The sequence below is a fragment of the Corapipo altera genome, unplaced genomic scaffold (assembly GCF_003945725.1).
Source record: "Corapipo altera isolate COAL_440 unplaced genomic scaffold, ASM394572v1 165, whole genome shotgun sequence".
In the NCBI taxonomy this organism is placed as follows: domain Eukaryota; kingdom Metazoa; phylum Chordata; class Aves; order Passeriformes; family Pipridae; genus Corapipo; species Corapipo altera.
The window spans coordinates 493,457-513,271 of NW_020884954.1; the positions used below are offsets into that span (position 1 = coordinate 493,457).

Below are 19,815 nucleotides of genomic sequence, written 5' to 3' on the forward strand. Positions count from 1 at the left end.
CTCTGGAACTACCACAGACTAGGGATCCTCTGCAACTACCACAGACTAGGGATCCTCTGGAACTACTCCTGCCAGCCAGGGATGCCACTCTCCAGGGCACACGAGCCAGGGGCCGCCCCGCCAGCCGAGGGGGAGGGCGGCACAGCGAGACCCACCTGAGGCCGCTCAGGGTGCCCACCTGAAATGCTAAACACACTGACACCGACCCGACCCGACCCTCCGGAGAGCCCGCACTGACACCGTGCCCCCCTCGCCACCCTCCCCGCGCCGCTCGCTGCCCCCTCACCACCCAGGCCTGGCGGCAGTGGGGGATGGCGTCCGCCACGCAGGCCACGGGCAGCCCCCGCCGCCGCAGCTCGGGCAGCTGGTCGCGCACGAAGCAGAAAAAGGGGCTGACGGAGCCTCTGCGCCGTGACATGGCTCCGGCTCCGGCCGCTCCCGCCTCGGTGGGGCAGCGCGGCCCTTCCCGAGCGGCCGCCGGGGTGGTGCCCTCACGGTTTCGGCGGCAAGGGCGGGGCCGCCATTACCCGACATGGCCGGAGGGGCGGCGCCCGCCGCCCTGCTGCGAACCTGGGCTGCCAAAACGATCCTGAGGCGGGATCGCCCTAGACCCGTTCTCCTAGAAAGAAGACTGAGTCAGTGCGACAGATAGCAGCCGACAAGCTCCGAGGATCACAGAATCATAGAATGTTAAGGGGTTGGAAAGGACCATAAGCATCATCCAGTTCCAACTCCCCGCCATGGGCAGGGACACCTCCCACTGTCCCAGGTTGCTCAGAGCTCCATCCAACCTGGCCTTGAACACTGCCAGGGACGGGGCATCCACGATCTCCCTGGGCAACCTATCCCAGTGCCTCACCACCCTCACGATAAAGAACTTCTTCCTAATATCTAACGTAAATTTCCCCTCTTTGTGTCCAGTTCTGGGCCCTCACTCCAGGAAAGACACTGAGGTGCTGGAGTGTGTCCAGAGAAGGGCAATGGAGCTGGGGAAGGGTCTGGAGCACAAGTGTTATGAGGAGCAGCTGAGGGAGCTGGGGGTTTTTAGGAGAAAAGGAGGCTCAGAGGTGACCTTATCGCTCTCTACAACTCCCCAAAAGGAGGTTGTAGCCAGGTCTCTTCTCTCAGGGAAGAAGTGACAAGACAAGAGGAAATGGCCTCAAGTTATCTCAGGGGAGATTTAGATTAGATATTAGCAAAAATTTCTTCACTGAAAGTGTGGTCAGGCATTGGAACAGGCTGCCCAGGGAAGTGGTTGACTCCATCCCTGGAAGTGTTCAAAAGGCATGTGGATGTGGCATTTGGGAACATGGTTTAGTGGTGAACAGGGTGGTGCTGGGTTAATGGTTGGACTCGATCTTAGAGGCCTTTTCCAAACTAAATGATTCTATGATTCTCTAGTTCATCTGGGCCAAAACAGACCTCCTCCTGCCTCTCACTGTAGGGCTGGGCACTGGCTGGCAGGATGCCTGCCCTGATATCTGCATGAGCCCCCTTGGCTCCCATTCTTTCATCTCCTCCTGGAGCAGCCTGGCTCCTGCTGCTCCCTGACAAGATGATCACAGTGATGTGCCTTTTCTGGTGCTTCCAGTAGCATTCAAAATGCTACCAGGACGTGGGGGCCTGGGTGAGAATAGGGGCTGACAAATCATGGGGGCAGTGGCCCAGGACGTACAGGAAGGAGTGGAGGAAAAAGTGGAGACCAACTTCAGGTGAGAACCCTGGGTTTGGTTTTGAGATATATGACAGAAAAGTGGAGGATGTGAGAGGGCATGCATGTGCTTGGAAAGGCAAAATAATTTGGGAGCTCATGTTATACAAAACTGAGGCTGCTGTTCAGATTGTCTTTTTGTGGGTTTGAGTTGTTTTTTGGTTTGGTTTTTTTTGTGGTTGTTGGTTTCTTTTTCCTTTCATCTATCTCATTGACGTAACTGACACTTCCTTCACTGAAAGTTTGCACAGTTCAGATAAAATAAAGTTTGGAAATAATCTGATCTGCATCATCTTGATGAGTAGCACAGATTTGCTTCTGACCTCAAGCTTTCTATTGATCTCCCTCAAAACCCGCTGGCCATACTGAAGTGGCAATATTGGCATAGGCCCTGATTAACTTCTGGACTGGTTTTCCTTGTCTGAGGCATGTGATGTCTCCCACATTCCCTACTGTTCCCATGTCTTTTGGGGGATCTCCTTCAGCATGTGGTTGCAGTTCCTGCAGAGCACAAGTAGTGCAGCAGAACAAGTGCCATGATGCTGCTTCTTGTGCAGCCATCTTCAGTGGAGTTGTCTGGACAATCTCAATAAAAATAAACAGTGTAGCCCTGACTTGAAAGATTCTTTGCAATTCTTTATCCCACAGTCCTGTTAAATCTGCTCTAAACTTAGACATGAGGATAAAAACAGCGATGAAGCACCTCCATGCATTTCCAAATCACTGGAAAACATTGCCTCTTTTTGCTCAGTCTTGCTACTTTTTTCATCCTCTGGTCAGGTAATTTAAGGCTGTTCAGCTCCAAAGGAGGTAGCTCTTGTTTAGGCTTAAATATTTGGCTTAGCTGATTATGTTTGTCAGTGGTGGAACTGCTGTCAGGTAAGGTCAGATTAAATTGCTCCTGCATCTCCCTGGTGTCTGGTTTCTCAGAGGGTTAAAAAATGCTGACGCAGTTTAATCTTCCGGAGGCTCAAATCTAGTGAAACAGTTTGGTTTATGTTTGTGAACCGCTTGCTAAATCTGCTGTTAAACATACAGGAGGAGTCAATCACATTGTTAAAAACGTATAAAATTGTGATGTAACCTCCATGAAAACAGGTAAGCATTTTTAGAATTACTTTCAATGCTATGGAAAATAATTTATATTCAGGTCTAATTCCGGCTGCATTAAATGCTAAAGCTCTGAGGAGAGACTGGAAAGAAATGACTCGTATCTTGTAAATATAAACATCTGCACAGAGTCTAGTTTTTTTCAGGTGGAAAGGCAAGTATTTACTGTTATATTACTGTAAGAGTTGTTGCTAGGAGTGCATCTGTGCACTTGTGTTTTATTTTTCTTCGCATCGTCTTCTTTTCTCTCGTGTGCAGCTTTGGGACCCACCCTTCAGCAGCCCTTCCTTTTAAAGAAATTCAGATAATGTGTTCATCGACTGTTTGAAAAACACAAGGCTCCAGTAATAGCTCTCCTAGGGCTAGAGGTGTGGTTGGAAAATAAAATTCATAAGCAGCAGAGAGAGAAAGGATTTTCCTATGTGGGTTGTGGGGACAGAGAAAAGAACAGGGAACAGATCATCTCCAGAGCACCATGTCATCAGTATTCTCCCCCAGAGCCCTGAGGAGAGCCCAATGCCTCTGATGAAACTCATGTTTTAACTCTTCAATTGTCTGCTGTTTAACTTAGCTGGCAAAGGAGCTCTCTGAACCATTTACACTGATTTGTAAATAACTGATTTGTAGCACTGAGACCATTCCAGCAGATGACAGCAAGTGTTGTGCCAGTATTTATATATTACTTTTTTTTTTTTGGCACTTAATTCAATTAAGTGATGTGCCAACACTTTAAGTCCTGGGTACCTGGCCTTGGAAACACAGCTCCAGAGTTTACAAAATCAGTGTAAATGGTCCAGAGAACTCATTTGCCAGCCTGTGCTTTTCCATCAATGCATGGAGTTTGCCACAGGTATCTCAAAAAAAGGGTCTGTGCACCCTAGTACTTTGTTGGCAGAAAAAGTATCTGGAACTTTTCTGCCAGTGATGTACATTCATTCATTCAGGATTCATAGCTATAATCTATCCAAGGTATGTCTTGCAGCTGTTTGTCAGAAAGAATGGGCAAAGTTATTCCAAAAAACATTGCAGTGACCACATCTGTTCTTAGCCACTTGCCTGCTGGTCTGGGGCCATGTCACCCTCCCACAGAGTGAAATATTTGGTGTTTATGTTAGAGGAGTCAGGCCAGATCCATCAGCCCAAGAGAGGCGAGTGCAACTCCACCCTCCCAGGTCCAACCGAAGGGAGGTCAAGTATGCAATCCCAGCCTAACCCAGCTCCTCCTGTTGTTTTGCCATTAGGGATGAACCATCCTCTCCCTGGCTCTCAGGGCACACCACCCTCTCACCTAGTACAGTTGACAACATTTAAGTCAGGACCTCCTCCTGTCTCTCCAGTTGCTGTCACCCAGGCACGTGGACTCTCCAACCCGTGGCTTGACTAGAGGCTGGCACAGACGCCCCCACACATGCATACATACAAAATAGGGAGTCCTTCTCTCAGAAAAAAAAGTTATAAAGGAATTCAATAAGAAGAAGGGAACGGGCTGTGCGTGACAGATAAGCACAATGCCCAGCAAACTCTTCACACACACAACTGGGTTTTTCTATCCCCTTATCCATTTCTTTCTGTTACTTGTTCCTTCCCAAATCATCTACATCCCTCTCTTTCCTTGCCTTTGATTCCTCCCCTAAGCATCCCATAAGAAGCCCTATGCAATTCTGAAATGCTTTTCCCTTGCACCTTGTAACATGTCCTATATCCGTAGGCTGCCACCTAAAGTTGCTGTGGTGCTGACTCATCTTGATACGCTTAAAGTCTGCACCCGGGAGCTGAGGCTTCCCTGGGACAGCCCTGGGAGGGGCTTGGACAGGTTTTCCTTTATTCTGAGTTCCTGTCTGAGTGTTTTTTCTCGTCTGCCGTTGTGTCCCCGTGCGCCTTTGGACTTGTGGAAATGGGCTGTTGATGGGCTTTTGAGACGGGTGTGGGAGGAGCCAGGGCAGGGTGTTTGCTGGGCTACCAATTCTTTTGTAGGTTTAAAAGAATTTCTCTCTTTGGAGACAGAAACAAAGTGGAAACTATGCCTCCCTGGTCGAGTAACTGTATTGTTTCATATGTAATGCATAGACATTTCAGAGATCAGAATCTGCAGGTTTCCCCTTCCCCAGGTGAATGGTTTAACCTGTATGCTACAGCTGCCAGGCTTCTCTCAGTCCCACTCCCTTTGACCTAGTGAATCTTGGGTTTCTTTTTTTTAACAGTGCCACAACTGCAAAAGGAATTCAGGGTGCCTTACACCTCAGCTATGTGCTTAAGGATGTAACTTAGATCAACTAGGAGTCAGGAGGCCTTTTCACAAAAGGTAAGCCACATCACCCTGTCTTTGCAGGCCTTTGCTGAGTGTTAGACCCATTGTGAATGTCCTGGACCAGGCCTCAGACGTGGTATCAGCATCTTTTTTCCAGGTTTCACAGGGAACTCGAGTGAGAACCGATATTCTTCTGTCTGCTCTCCAGAAACAGAAGGATTTGTGCTGGGAGCTGCAGTGCAGCAGGTCATGGAGTTGTGGGATGCATGGGACTTGCTGGGCAAGTGCTGTGACCCTGCTGAGCACCACCTTCCAGGACCACTGAAGCTGATACAAGCCACAGGGTAACCAGCTGCCCAGGTGTGGTACAGCTGCATCCCCTCTATGCCATAAATTTCAAATATCTTTAAAGCCATGCCTCCAGGGAAATCATCACATTGTTCCAGTATCCTGGACAAATACTAGGAAATCCTTAATATCTGATAAGACAAGGATCTGGCTTCGACAACCCAAATATATGTAAGGCTTGGCTTGAGTCTTTGTTAGACATCTGTACTATCTGAGTATGCAGAGAAGGAAAATTGTGAGCGTGCACTTTGACAGTACATGTGTGCTTTCATTCTCAAACTGCTTCTCAGTGAGGTTTTTTTTTAGATTGCAGTTCTAAATGTTAGGTACCAAAATTTTTCCAAAGTCTTGTTTTGGATCTGGCCCCAAGTAGGATGCCCTGAGTAATTACAGACCTGTCAGAGTGACAGGGATCCCAGGCAAAAGAATGGAACCGCTGACACAGGAGTTGCTTCAATAATGAATTAAAGAAAAGTAACGTAATTAATGCCAATCAACGTGTGTTTGCAGCAAATAGATTCTGTCACATTGGTCTGTAATTGCATCAAAAAGATATTAAGTGTGGTTACTAAAGGTAATGCATTCAGACACGTGAGGCATGTGACTTGACCACACAGCACTGAATCAAGGATACAGATTTATGATACAGAGACCATCCAGTCTCCAGATAATGCATTAGCTTAGGATGTCTCAAAATGTAATTTTAAATGAGGAATTGCAATCACACTTTTTCACGAGATCTTTCTTAGGTCATTTCTTGGCTGCACACTACTAAATATTTGTTGGTACCTTTGAAGGAAACATACAGTCGTCGCAGTTACTTGCAAATAATACAAAGATTGAGGGAATACTGAATAACACAGGTGATAGAGTGGGATCCCCAGCAAAGAGGAGATCCCTATGTGTTGCTGTGTCAAGAGGACTAACAAACAGCATGATCCTTGGAAGGAGAAACGAAGAAATATTAAGCAGGAATGATGCTGCTGCAGTACTTCTGCTTTCCTCCTTTTAGCAACTGAGCCTGAGATGGTCTCTCTATTTCTGGTGTTAGCTCAAGAATATAGCAAAATAACAGTCTGTTGAATTTCCAGAGAGGATGTTAAGGGTGCTTTGATCATAGTCTGTCATTACCTCTGTTCAGAAATTGCCTTAAGAGTGCCCTGTCTTCGAGCTTGGCAGTACTAGAAGGTGAAGTTAGATGAAATTAGGGGCAGGGTGAGGTCCCTTCCATCCCAAAGTAATCTGTGATTCCTTTTGTAACAAAACACAGGGTGTAGTTCAAACTGCATGGAGGTAGCGTGGCAAAGAGATGTGGCCTGTTTTATTAAAAAAGCTGGATTAGACAGTCACAGCAGTCTGGGTTGTGAACTCCAGGTCCCTGAGGGTATTTGTGCTGCCCACGGTTTCTCTACAGCCAAAACCTTTGAGGGTTTAACAACTTGTTATCTCCTTGGTTATCTGTAGATATGCAAGCAGAGTTTTCTTCTTCCTATACTGTGTATTTTTGCTTATAGTGACACACAGGATTGTGAGCTGGGATGATTCACTTGTGATCGTGGTGTGCCTATATAATAACTTCACAAAACATTACTGCTGACATGTCCTTAGTGTTCGACTTAAATGAAAATTTCAGGTTCCCCCTGAAGTGTAGGAAAGTTATGCTGTGATTTTTGGTATCTAAAAAAAGGATCAGGAGCAACACGGGAAATTTAGACAGAGGAGTAAATACTATAGAAAGATGCTGTTCTCTTGGTTTCTTTCTAATGCTGAACTTGTATTACGGAACTGAAGGTTCATTGCAATGAGAAAGTCAAATTTCTCCATTAAATATTCTAAACACTGCTTGGTACAAACACCATGGTTAAAAACAAAAGCAGTTTGTATATCCATATCCCTCACTCCTGACGTTAACAGGAAGTAAAAGCTCTGTATTATTGTGCTATTATTGTAGCAAGGCAGCTTGAAAAAAAACCCAACATATCCAGACTGCATATATTTCAGTGATGTCTTGCTGTGAAGCTATCAACGATTAAAATGAGATTCCAGTGTGACAAAGCAAAGGAGGAAAAGTTTTAGTTAGTAGCTATGCTGAAGAGACTCGCTAAACGCTGTGAATTGATGGTGTGTCACCTAATAACTTCTGTAGTGTGCTGGTCTCAGTACTAAATCAGGAAAGCAGTGTCTACTGGCTGAATGTAGTATGACATCCCAGAAAGCTGCTGAAATCGCTGTTTCTATGGAAATTTCTACAGGGGAAATCTAGGGGGCTGAATGGCAAGAAAATCTTCGTGCAGCACAGTGGGTTTTCAGGGGTGTTTCCGAGATGGGTCATTCTGAGTGAGGTGCTGGTGTAAATCATTCCACGTGCTGGTAATTTAAAAAGCTGACTCTGCTTATCAACAGAGGAAATGACCACAAAAGACTGGTACTGGAAGATGAAAGGAGGGAGGAATGAAGTACTTGGCGAGGAGAGAAAAAAGCCAGCAGCTGCTACAGCATGAATAAAAAAGTGAATTTGTTTGTTTCCCTACTGTTCAACCGAATTTGTTCAAGATCCCATTGCTTAGAGAACTCCTTCGGGTGGAATCACAGTATCAGCGATGTCAAACAGTGCTGAGGTGTGGTATTCTTCAGATTCAGTCCGGGGCTAAATTATGCAGGACAAGCAGGGAGAAGTTACTGAGGGAGATGAAGGTTTAAGTCTACCGGTACGTTGTTTTTCAAGGGACAGAGAAGCCCTGCTGGGCCGTGGCTTGAAGCCATCTGGCTAATTGCATAGGAATTTCCCCACCCTTTGAGGGTGAACTGGGGCTAACTGCAGTCGTACAGCCTTCTGTCTCCGGCTAAAAGGAAAGACAACATCCCAACATTAACTATTAAGCCAGCTCAGATGTTGCAATACTCAGATCAAAGGTCTTCAGGAGATCTGGAACATCTATTCCGGGCTTGGGCATCCATCACACGTGGATGTACACAAATGACAGCTCACATTAAATGAAAAAGGGCCCTACAGTGAGTTTATGAGAATTTCAAAGCAGATATAAATCCAACGTTACATGCAAAACAATGGCGCTTCCTTGTATTGAAAATCTTTCCTTCCTTTGTCGTGAGTCAAAAGTTTAGCACAGCTGATGTATGCCAAACTTATTTGCAAGAGCTGGAGTGGATTAAAAAAAAAAAAAACAACAAAAAACCAGCAAAAAACCCCCTTAGGAGTAGCTAACAATAGTGACGCATAAGGGATTGTACTGCTCCCAGTGTTAAACAGATGAGATAATATCAACATCAACATTGTCTCAGGAAACTGTGGATCAGACTCCCGGCCAATTAAGTCACAAAAAGGCAACGAATCAGGATTTTGAGGGTTATCAGGAAAAATGGCTAAGGGAGGGAGAGAAAAATAGCTTTATATTCACGTTTTAGGAGTCTTAATTCAGCCCATACAGACCTTCATGGATTGTACCCTACAGATATATAACAATGGCGAGGCAGGCCCTCAGCTGATGCAAAGTATCCACCTGAGTTTTCTGGAACCACAGGTGTTTCTGGAGGCTGAAGCTGTGGCCCGAGTGAGAGTTTCTGCTTTGTCTTCCACCTGCAAGGATGGACAAAGGCAGTGGAGTGTCGGATTCCTGTGTGCTAAAGGACAACACCACTGTGGGCTGTTACACACATACATGATTTAGTGTTAAGAGGGGCTTACTTCTTCATAGTGACTTTTAGCTAGTACTGCAAAACAGTTAAATTCATAATGTATCAGGTCAGAGGAACATCAGAACAGTGATTGGGGTGGGTGTGTATTTTTTTTTAACGCGATGTTGAATAAAAATAAGCTTCCATGTGAAAAATATTTTTCAATAACATTGAATAGCTCTGAATAAAACACTTAAAAACAGATTGGCTGCCTAGGTATTGTCTCCTTGCTTAATTCTACTTTAACTATGCTAACAGAGGGACTACATCTGTTTAAAAACAGCCAAGGATGTTTCAACACACCTTTTATCACAGCAAACATGCTTTTTCACTCAGAAATTATTGATCTTCTTCCATTCACACTTGTTAAAATAAGCTTATCTTGCCTGTAGAGAAGTTCAGACTGAAAGGCAAAATGATGAGGGATCTACAAGCACCTGGAAATTACCTGCTAGAAAGAAAATAACTTGTGCAGTTTTACTGCAGGCACCCCTGTGCACCCTTTCAGCAGTGCTTTGCGTTAGGAAAATCAGAATTGTTCGTGTTCTTTGGGCAGATTCCAGATGAGATGAAGACTACTCCCATCTCCCGTGTGTATTGCTGATATCTGCATCATCCCAGCTTTGGTTACAAAGACCAGCCAAGCCCCTGCAAGAAAAATGCCTGAGGGTGAACAACAAACATGCAAAGGGGAGCTGTGCTGGATGCTGTGAGTGGTGAGTGCCATGTTGGAAGGTGCTGAGCCACCAAAGGAAGCACGATGCTATTTTAGCCAGCTCTAGGCCTATGAATAATCCCACTGATTTATTAAGTTTTCACAGAAACTGTAAAAGTTTTAAGTACAGTGAGTGTGTATCCATGTGGCTTCACCGTGGCCAGGACCATTTAATTTCCAAGCAACGTCCATATCCTAAAATGTCATTTTTAGCTGTATATCTAGTTGGCTGTCCCCTTCCTCACAAAAAAAGAATTCCATCCCCTCCCGGTATCATGTTTGCACAACAACTTAACACCCCACAACTCAGCTGCCCGTTGCTAACAGCCAGAACACCTCTTCCTCATCTAAAATTATATTCCATCTAAAATTATATCCCTTCTTCATCTAAAAATTACAGTAATTAGTTGCAGTGCCCATGCTGGAAGTGGAAACCCCGGGGAAATTTCGAACAGGAACCGTCTACACTTATTTCCCAAGGTACACGTTAAGGTTAATTTGGGGAGGACAGACGATCGGCGGGGACGTTTTTAAGCGCTTACTAGAAGTTGTAAGAACCCCGCCAAGAAGCGGAGGGATGCCGGAGGGGGATGAAGGATTTGCGGAGGAACGTGCCGGGGTGCCCGTAGGCTGAGGAGCGGCACCTGGCAACCGAAACGCGCCTTCGCCGGAGGGAGGGAGGGAGCCAGGCAGGCAGGGAAGCAGTTTCGGGAAGCCCTTTCGGGAAGCCGCATCCCCCCTCCCGCGCCCGGACAGCCGCGGGGGCGGCCGCGGGCACGGGCGGCGGGGGAGGAGCGGAGCAGGAGCGGGAACGGGAACGGGAGCGGATCCACACGGCGCGGCCGCTCCGCCAGCCCGGCCGGCGCTGCGGGGAGGCGGCTGCCCGAGCGGGGCCGCCCCCGCGCCTCTCCCGCCCTCCCTCCCTCCCGCCCCGCGCCGCCTGGACCACTGGGAAAGATGGATGGGCACGTCCTGGGATGGATCGTCCTGCTGTGGCTCGCAGGTAGGGCCACGGGCGCCCCGGCGGCCCCGACGTGCCCGTGCCGTGCCCAGCGGCTCTCTTTAGGGAGAAAATGGGGGGGGGGGGGGGTGGGGGGCCACCGCGGGGGGGCAGGGGCGGGGGGAGCGGGCGCGGGGTGAGGGCTGCTGCGGGGCGTCCCGCGGTGCAGTTTGCGGAGACTTCGCGGAGAGGGGCTGGGGACGGGGGGGGGGGGGGGCGGGGCCTCCTGCCCGCCCGGGGCCCCCGGGGGCAGATCCGGGGGGCTCCCGGGGGGCAGGTCCGAGGGGCTCCCGGGGGGCAGATCCGAGGGGCTCCCGGGGGGCAGGTCCGAGGGGCCCCCGGGGGGCAGGTCCGAGGGGCCCCCGGGGGGCAGATCCGAGGGGCCCCCGGGGGGCAGATCCGAGGGGCTCCCGGGGGGCAGGTCCGAGGGGTCCCCGGGGGGGCAGGTCCGAGGGGTCCCTGGGGGCAGGTCTAAGGGGTCCCTGGCGCTTCGCTCCGCGTGGCCCCTGGGGCGCTGGGGCCGCTTGTTCGCCGCGGGGCCGGCGGGAGAGAAGCGCGCCGGCGGCGGGGAAGGTGGGAGCCGGCCCGGGAAGGCAGCTGGAAAGCGGGGGAGCTGGAGTGTCCTTGGCCGCGGTGCGGGAGGGATGGCGACAAACCCTCGGCTCCCCCTCGCCCGCCCGTGCTAGGCCGGGAACAATCGCAGGAACTTCTCCTTTACCCGCTGTCCTGACCGCACACGCCGTCCTAACAGAGCTGTGAGAGGAGGGGGCTGCGCTGCCTCTGCCCCGGCCTCCGGGGGGGCCTTCCCCGTGACGGTGCAGTTGTGCCCAAGGCCTTTGTGACCGTAGGAGGGGACTGCCCCCCCCCTCCTCAGCCCAACTCGCCCACCACCTCTTGCCCGTCGGGCGAGCCCTCCCTCCCTAAGCCAGGGGGAGGGGAGCCGGAGAGGGGGAGAGGGCAGGGGGAACAAGCTGAAAAGGGGCTGGGTCTGAGAGCTGGACAGCGAGGAAAAGAGAAGGATTAAAACAGAATGAGAACGGCAGGGCAGCCGGGAATCAGGGAGGAAAGAGGGAGCCTTCTCTGAGGGACAAGATCTGGCTCCTGTGAGCCAGTGCAGCAGCCAGGCACAGGCAGGAGCAGCAGGCTTTAGGAAAAGCTGCAGCAGGATGACTTAGCCAGGCAGGCTGGTTACAGGCTGAAAGAAACAGACACACTTGGTTTAAGTGGCACATATTTCCCACCGCCACCGATGTATCCCACAAAGAAGACCTCAGCCTCTTCCCTCTTCCTATTCAGATTTAGGATTCACAAGCAGTAAATTCGGCTTTTAGTCATAACACTTCTCTCCCACTACCCACCCACCCCTTTCCTTGCTTTTTCACTCTGAGTCATCTTCAACACCGGTGCCTGCCTACTGCTCCCTTCCAGGGTTTCACGGCTTCATCTGGGGCTTCAGCAGCTTCCAGCTCATCCTCGCTCCCTCCCTGCCATTTGGCTGCTTCCAAATGTATCCTGCCCTCACCGAGTTGGTCTGGAGTGCCAGCGCACCCACAACTACCACTCCTTTCCCACTAGCCACAGTAATGAGCTGATAAAACAGCATCCAGGGGCTGGGAAAGGAGTACAGGGTGCAGATAAACGTGACATTACATTCCTCCCTCTTTTTAAAGAGCTCCTTTATCTGGACATGTGCAGATAGATCAGGACTTTTCCATCCGGCTAAAAGACTGGGCTGCTGACACTTCCCTCCCTCCGTCGAAGGTAGTTCAGGATTCCTGGCAGCGACCGCTGTTCGGAGCATGCAGGGTCAATGCAGAGAGAGAGAGAGAGGTGCCGCAGTAGTAGGAAGACCTTCCCGTTTCCTCTAGCCCCGGGGTTTTGAGGCAGGACTGCGTGCTGCTGGTGCTAGTCGAGAGCCAGTGGGCACAGGCTTCCGGAGGCAACAGGTTATCCACAGCTGCGTGCTGAGAGATCGAGGCAGCCGGAGCCCGCCTGCTCCCCTCCAGCTTCTGGCCGCTGCTGCCCAGCAATAAATCAGGTGCTGCTGTCCTTTTTCATGGCCGAGAGAAAGCAAATAAGCCAAGGTGTGTGAGTGTGAGCACGTGTGTGCACAGAAAGGGAGGAGAGGCTAGCAAACATGGATTCAAGATTTTCCTCTCCCCAGTGGCTGTGCAAAGGAATGAAGGGTCTGCATCAAGGTAAGGAGCCCTAATCCAGCCTGAGTGGTGCACTCTGCTCTCAGAGAGAGAAGTGGGGGCTGGGAGGTGGAGGGGCCAGGGTAGGAGGCAGAGTGCAAGATGGGGGGGAGGAAGCAGGGAGACAAAAGGGAGCATGAAAGAGAAGACTCTCAAGAGAAGGCTCTCGTCCCCTTCTCTCCCCTCCTCCCTCCTCGAGGTGGGCTGAGAAATTTCTAATCAGCACTCGCAGTTCCTTTCCTCCCAGCAGTAATTCCTCTCTGTCCTTTGTTTGTCTTTAATTTTTGGCTCTTGCATTTATCTTTTGTTTGGTTTTGCGCATTGTGAGTTCTTACTGCAATTTCAAAAAATCCTGTGTGAGGTACAAAGGATTTGGTTTGGCTTCTCCTCCTCCTATCCTGCTCTCCCACGTTTCTAAAGCTAGTGTTTTAATAACAACAGCAAATGGATGAAGAACAGGTCATCCTTTATTCCTTCCTGTGAGGTCACACAGGTTAAGATATGTGTGGGACTGTGTTCTCATTCTATAGAAAGAAGATACAATTTGCCAAGTATTCTTAAGTCACTGTGTAAAGCTGGTTTTTGTAAACTACCAAGTGCAGCTTGATTCTGGAATGAATCCTCTCCTCGTGCTTACCGTTATTCTTAATAGTGCTGTAATTTGTAATGCAATTAAATCTAGAGAAGTGTTGTACTGGAGGCTGAGCTCCAGTTTTACATACAGAACAAGCAGAGCAATATTTTTCTGCCTCACAACTTGGACTAAGCTTGGAAAGATTACAATTAGAAGACTGCCCATGTTGAAATGGGGTCTTTTCTCCCTCCACTAATTTAGGGCTTGGTCCCTGTTTATTCTCCCTATGCAGAAGAGCCACTGCAGTGCAATAGTGTAGTAGAGAGGTGGGTGTATTTACTACCTCAGCTTCCCCAGCCACAGTTCAGGAGAGCAGGCTGAGGGGCCATGCTGGAGCACAGCTGTGCTTTGTTGTCTCCTGGCCAACTGAGCACGCTTCTTGGGAAGGCAGGGAAATGGATGGACTGTCTCGTCTGTCTTGGCACAAAATGTTCATCTGACTTCCCTTGCCTGGCTTCACAGAGCATACGTGCAGCATAACTGGGAAGAAATCTCACATTTTTTCTTACTTTCCAGTCCTGTGAGGTCACCTTGAGTGGGACTGGCACCAGTGGAAATCCCAACACTATCCCAAGGACAGGTGTTAATGCTTGGTGTTATAAAGCTCGGAGAGACTCTTCCCATTTATTTTCCTTTGTTCTCAGGTGTGGTGGTGATCAGTTGCTGAGTGATAGTTCTGAGCATGAATTCTGGGATGCTGAACCAATACTGTAAATCATGAGGCATCCAACAATTGTAACAGCTTTCAGACAGTAATAAGACAGGGTGGATTTGATCTGGTGGCCACAGCTGAGATAATTTGCCTGAGAACCTCTGGGGTGACTTTAGTCAATATGTGAAAGGGGTAGGTCATAAGGGAGTATAAGGAGCACGGGGAAAGTGATGAAGAGAGACCAAAGTCAGGAGCACAGGGTACCTGGGAACAGCACCACAGAGAATGGGGAAGATCATGGAATAGTCCAGTCTGTTTGCACAGCCTGGGCTGTCCTACATGGATTGTTTTTTCTTTTATTGAGGTACTGTACTGGGTGTGTAAGGCCATGCTTTTCTGCAGCTGCTGTGGGCTTTCCCCTTTCCAGGTTAAACAGTCAGAGAGCTGAAATTCTTGGTTTTGCTATGGAGCTGCAAAAAATCAGAACCATGCTTTCACCTCAATTGCTCCTGACCTGTTCAGGAGTTGGTTTCTTGCTTCCAAAAAAGCTGACAATTAGTGGTCACGTAGCTAAGAACACAAGTCTGATAGGAACCAGACCAAGCCATCCAATTCATTTCCCAAAAGGCACTCAACACAGTCTGATGGTGATGGCTTTTGCTGATAAATTGCATGGATTGGATTTAGTCCAGCATGAGTAGGCAAGAGTCTACAACACAATCCTAGTGATCCCACTGGCTCTCCATTCATCAGTTTACACATCTGTTTATCACCTCTAACTTTCCAGCCTCAGAGTCCATGTCTTGGGCTTCCCGATTCAGGCTTGATCCACATTTGAGAGTGGATGGTGTGCCAGTATTCAGCAGAGGGGGAAAGGACACTTCTAAATGATGGGTAGTAGCCAACGTACAATAAACAAAGATCCTTTTGCCCAACAGTTTATTTTGTTCAGGGAGGTGTTATAAACTATGCCCTAAGGGCACTGTCTCTTACCAATGAGTGTATGCTTTTCTGCTGAAGCCCTTAGGTGTAGTCTAGGAGTATTTTTCCTGAGGTGCCTGTTTCAGGGCCCAACTGCATGCAACAACTTCTGTCAATAAAGGTGTGTAAAACTGGGAGGATGTAATTTTTGTAGCTTTATAGCATCAGCTGTACTGCCTCGGGCAAGTGGTAGTGTGAGCCAAATAATAGCAAAGAAAGAGATGAGATGCATGCACAGGTAGGGAGACTCATGCTGACCTGAAGAATGATGTGTCCTGCCTTCTCTTGGACTCAAATCTTGTGTGCCAGAAGGATGCAACCTGAGACCCGTTAGGCTGAACTACACTGTGTGGCTTTGCCATTACGGGGATTGGTGCTTCAGATCAATTTTATTCTGACTAGATCTTTGAGGTCCCCCCCAACCCAAACCATTCTGTGATTCTATTAATAGAGGCTAACTTAAGGCTGTGTGGTGGAGGTAAATCTTCCTGGGATTCATTTCACCTCAGGGAGGCATAGACTTCTCTGGAGGGCAAGGGCAAAGCAAAAGGCTCAGTTATCACCCCTCAATTGCTTTCCCTCCTTTGCTCAAGGAAGGCGCTTATGGAGATCAGACTCACAGGGCTCAAAGGCGCCCTTACAAATATCCCCTCCTGTAATCACTTCCTGGAATTTGCTTTAATCACCAGTGAAATGTATTAGTGATAGCTCGTGTGTAGTGTTGATTGCATAGTTTGAATGCATAATCTGAAGATAGTTTAGGAAAAGAAACAGAGAGAGGAGGGGAATGTACATTGCCAATTGAAGCAGACAGACCCCATACAATCATATTTCTGAAGTGTGATTATTTTTAAGCTTTTTCTCTGGGACTGTGTATATACATATGTATAGGCACACGAAACCATGGATTCTTTTTATTTTCTAAGACTAAGGATATCTGGTTTTTTAAGGTGCACTTGATTAATATTTTCAGACCTTTTTCTGAGGGTTTACGAGAACAAGAAGGATGGAAAGCAAAATGGTTAGAGTACTCCCACGAGCTAGATTCTTTTTTCTTGTGAAACTTCAAACGTTGTGAAATTCACAATGAACAGGTTGCTTCTCTGGAGTGCAGGAATTGCATTTCTATGGTGATTTTGAAGTAAAGGCTAATCTTGCTCTGTCTGCATTAATCAAAACATAGCACAACACAACTCAGTTTCTTTTTAGTCCTACTTATATTGAACTAGACAAAGCTACCGTGGTGCTGTCACTCGGCTTGTCATTGGTTTTCACGTAATTCAAGTTTTTTCTCTGCTACATTAACAACCCAGAGTTCTGCCCTGTGATACATCTGAGGCTTTTCTTATCTTGGCTAGTCTCTTGAAGTTTTTTGAGGTCACGGTTTCTTCTTGAAGGTGAGGAGTTCCTAAGCAGACCACTATAATTCCTGATCCATGTAAAAGCCACCATCTTGTCTTCAGGCTGTCAGACATCCCGCTGGCCTTTTTGATGGACACTGTTACAGCAGTGATGTGCTACATGAATCAATTCCAGTCTTTTTTTTTCTTTTTTTGGCAGAGGAAATAACAGGTGTATAATTTCCCAGTTCAGCCATATATAATTATATATAATTTGACTTAAATAGATCTAAAGTTTCCACTGCTCCAGTCTCTCGGTCTGAGGCACTGTGTTGCTCTTAAATGCTATTCCTGGAAAGAATCCGAAAATAATACTTCAGAAGTTAATAAAGAGCTTGGGATAGGATATAGAAAATGCCAGATAATTTTCTGCACATCTCCAAAAAGCTAGAAAAAGAATAGTCTAGAAAAAAAATTCCTATGTGTTCTCAAAAGCTGTGTTTCTTTTCTTGAAATAGGCATTCACATGGGGGTATGGTGGGGAAAGTTAGTCAGATGAGAATTTGCTAAAGCTCAGCTAATCATTTATTAAAGCAGTCCCCGGCTTGCCAAACTCATTAATCTCATTAACAGGAAAGGAGGGCTACAGTGCATGGTTAGCTGAAAGCACAGTGTTTACTAAGCAGAGTACTTGGTTCACAAGGGAAAGATTTAAATATTCAGTGTGTCACTGTTTTATCCCTGAAGCTGAGGTAACGTGATGAGTCACTTGATCAGCTCATGTCACATGCTGGCTTTGGCCTCAGACTGCGAGCGGTCAGGCACAGAGTTGCCAGACACAGGTCTGACCTGGACCCATTTGTTTTTCAAGGTGTTTGTCATGCCTGTTGCATCCAGATGCAACCCAGAAAGCACAAATCTCTGGAGAGGAGAGAATAAGACATTGCCGCTCGGTTCACCTTGAGAAGCAAGTGCTGTCGTTCCCTTAGTGCCGCACGGCCCCTGTGTTTGGTCACTGAGAGAAGGAGGCCTGGCAGAAATATCCCAGTGGCTGCTTCCTGAATTGTCTCTTTGCCTGTGCCTTGGGAAAGTGCAGGGACGGCCTCATGGCCCTGCCTCTCCTGTGGGAGACCTAAGCCGTGTTTGGTGGCGCTCTGGAGAATGCCCACACTTTGGCGTTTGGATTTGTGTCCAAGCGCTTCTGTCAGGACCAGTATCTCTTGTGCAGCTTCCATGTGGCACAAGCACTATATCCATGATGTCATGCATTTTTTTAATGCATGGAACAGTGTGGCCAGCAGGACCAAGGAAGTGATTCTGCCCCTGTACTCAGCACTGGTGAGGCCTTACCTGGAGTGCTGTGTCCAGTTCTGGGCCCCTCAGTTCAGGAAAGATGTTGAGGTGCTGGAGCAGGTGCAGAGAAGGGCAACGAGGCTGGGGAAGGGACTTGAACACAAGTCCTATGAGGAGAGGCTGAGGGAGCTGGGGTTGTTTAGCCTGGAGAAGAGAAGGCTCAGGGGAGACCTCATCACTCTCTACAACTCCCTGAGAGGAGGTTGTAGGCAGGTGGGGGTTGGTCTCTTCTCCCAGGCAATCAGCAGTAGGACAAGAGGGCATGGCCTTAAGCTGTGCCAGGGGAGGTTTAGGTTGGATATTAGAAAGAAATTCTTTACAGAGAGGGTGCTCAGCCATTGGAATGGGCTGCCCAGGGAAGGGGTGGATTGGGCTGCCCAGGGAAGGGGTGGATTCTCCGTCCCTGGAGGTGTTTAAGATGAGGCTGGACGTGGCACTTAGTGCCATGGTCTAGCAACTGTGGTGGTAGTGGATCAAGGGTTGGACTTGATGATCTCAGAGGTCCTTTCCAACCCATCTGATTCTATGATTCTATGAATATGGCATTTATGTGCAAGTGCCACAGCACCCCTGTGCACTTCAGGCCTTCACATAGTAGTCCCCAGCGTCAAGTCCTGCCTAGATCAGTAACTCTTTTTTTAGTGTCAGGGACCATCTTGCCTATCTGAAATAAGCTTTCCCCTAGGCTCTGTCCATGCTGTGTTTTTGTCCCCTGAGTGGTATTTGTAGGCTTTGTTGTGATTAGTAGTTTGGACATAGATAACGTGTTGAATTTAGTATTTGCTGTTGTTCCAACCTCTTCACTTTCCTTTGGTTCTGAATCCTGGTTGTGCAATCTCTGCTTGCTTTTGCTTTTCAGGTCTGCAGCTGTCTCCAACTCGACCTTGTCTCTTCATGCCTGCTGTTGTCATACTGTTGATGCGTTTATTGCTCTGTCTGCTTCAAGCTTCAGTGCTTTAGTCTATGCCTTTTTTTCCCCCATTCTAAAGATACCTCCTGTCATTTCATTTTCTTTGGCCAGCTTCCATCTCCTTTTCATCTCCACTTTCTGGAGTGGGTGGGTTATTTTTGCTGACTCCTTTTCCTCTCTTCTCTACATCGTTTCTTAATCTCCTGCAACTCTAGTCCTTTGAAATTATTTTGACCTGGGCTGAGACACCTTCTTCAGTTTCTTCCAGCTGAATGTAAGCTTCCATGATTGTCATCCTGCTTATCCTTCTGCTTCCTATACTTACTTGATACTCTATCCCTACTCTGTCTGTTTTCTTCTTTCTTGGCATTTTCCCTTCTCTTCTACTGCTTCCTGACATCGGGAAGCCTTAATTTGTCCTCAGTCTTTTGTTCCTCCCTAAGCTTCCCTAAGTTCATCAGTCCATTCTCCAGATGTTGTGTAAACTTTCTTTTCTGCTCTATTCTCTTGATTGTCTTTTGTGTCTTGTCCTCTCTTTCATCGTGCGCTGCTCTGGGGTGTGTGTGAACTCTGAGCAGGGAGTCATCACCAATATTTTCAATACTGACTCTGGTTCCTTTTTCTCCAGTGTTGTGTAAGTGCTCTCAGGCATTGCTGCCTGCAGCACAAGGAGGGAAGCAGTGAAGGGCGTGCGGGGAAGGTTTTGGCCTTTCCCCTGTGGGTAGATGGAGTACCTCACTCTCCCAAGGGCTCTGTGCTGACACTGCTCACTGACTCTTCTCCCTAAGCTACATAAGGATGTGGCAGCGGTCCCATGCGTCTTCTCTGGGGCCTTAATACATCAGAGCTCCAGGCTGCAGCTCTCCTGTCAGCTGGTAGATAAACATTACATATTGAGATCCCTCTCCTCCCTGGGAATGTGAAA

At 48.1% G+C, this 19,815-nt stretch overlaps 2 protein-coding genes and 1 long non-coding RNA gene across 7 annotated transcripts in view; 2 read left to right on the plus strand and 1 right to left on the minus strand.

The window, feature by feature from the left end:
- MAEL (maelstrom spermatogenic transposon silencer) overlaps positions 1-557 on the minus strand; it is a 14,512-nt gene extending 13,955 nt beyond the window's left edge. For both annotated transcript variants that reach the window (XM_027663627.1, XM_027663626.1), the window contains exon 1: positions 287-557. In XM_027663627.1, the coding sequence (XP_027519428.1) occupies positions 287-418 (132 nt within the window). In that variant the 5' untranslated portion in view covers positions 419-557. The remainder of the gene's footprint in view (positions 1-286) is intronic.
- A 773-nt stretch (positions 558-1,330) lies between these two features.
- On the plus strand, positions 1,331-9,307 carry LOC113956714. The gene is made up of 4 exons (XR_003530931.1): positions 1,331-1,712; positions 5,023-5,123; positions 7,821-7,926; positions 8,841-9,307. It is a non-coding gene; the product is annotated as an uncharacterized LOC113956714 (long non-coding RNA).
- A 1,242-nt stretch (positions 9,308-10,549) lies between these two features.
- The window catches only part of ILDR2 (immunoglobulin like domain containing receptor 2), a 38,028-nt gene continuing 28,762 nt past the window's right edge, over positions 10,550-19,815 (plus strand). For 2 of the 4 annotated variants that reach the window (XM_027663533.1, XM_027663536.1), the window contains exon 1: positions 12,425-13,023. In XM_027663533.1, the coding sequence (XP_027519334.1) occupies positions 12,963-13,023 (61 nt within the window). In that variant the 5' untranslated portion in view covers positions 12,425-12,962. Of the gene's footprint in view, positions 10,829-12,422; positions 13,024-19,815 lie in introns of those variants that run through there. The other 2 variants (XM_027663535.1, XM_027663534.1) reach the window with 2 other exon arrangements.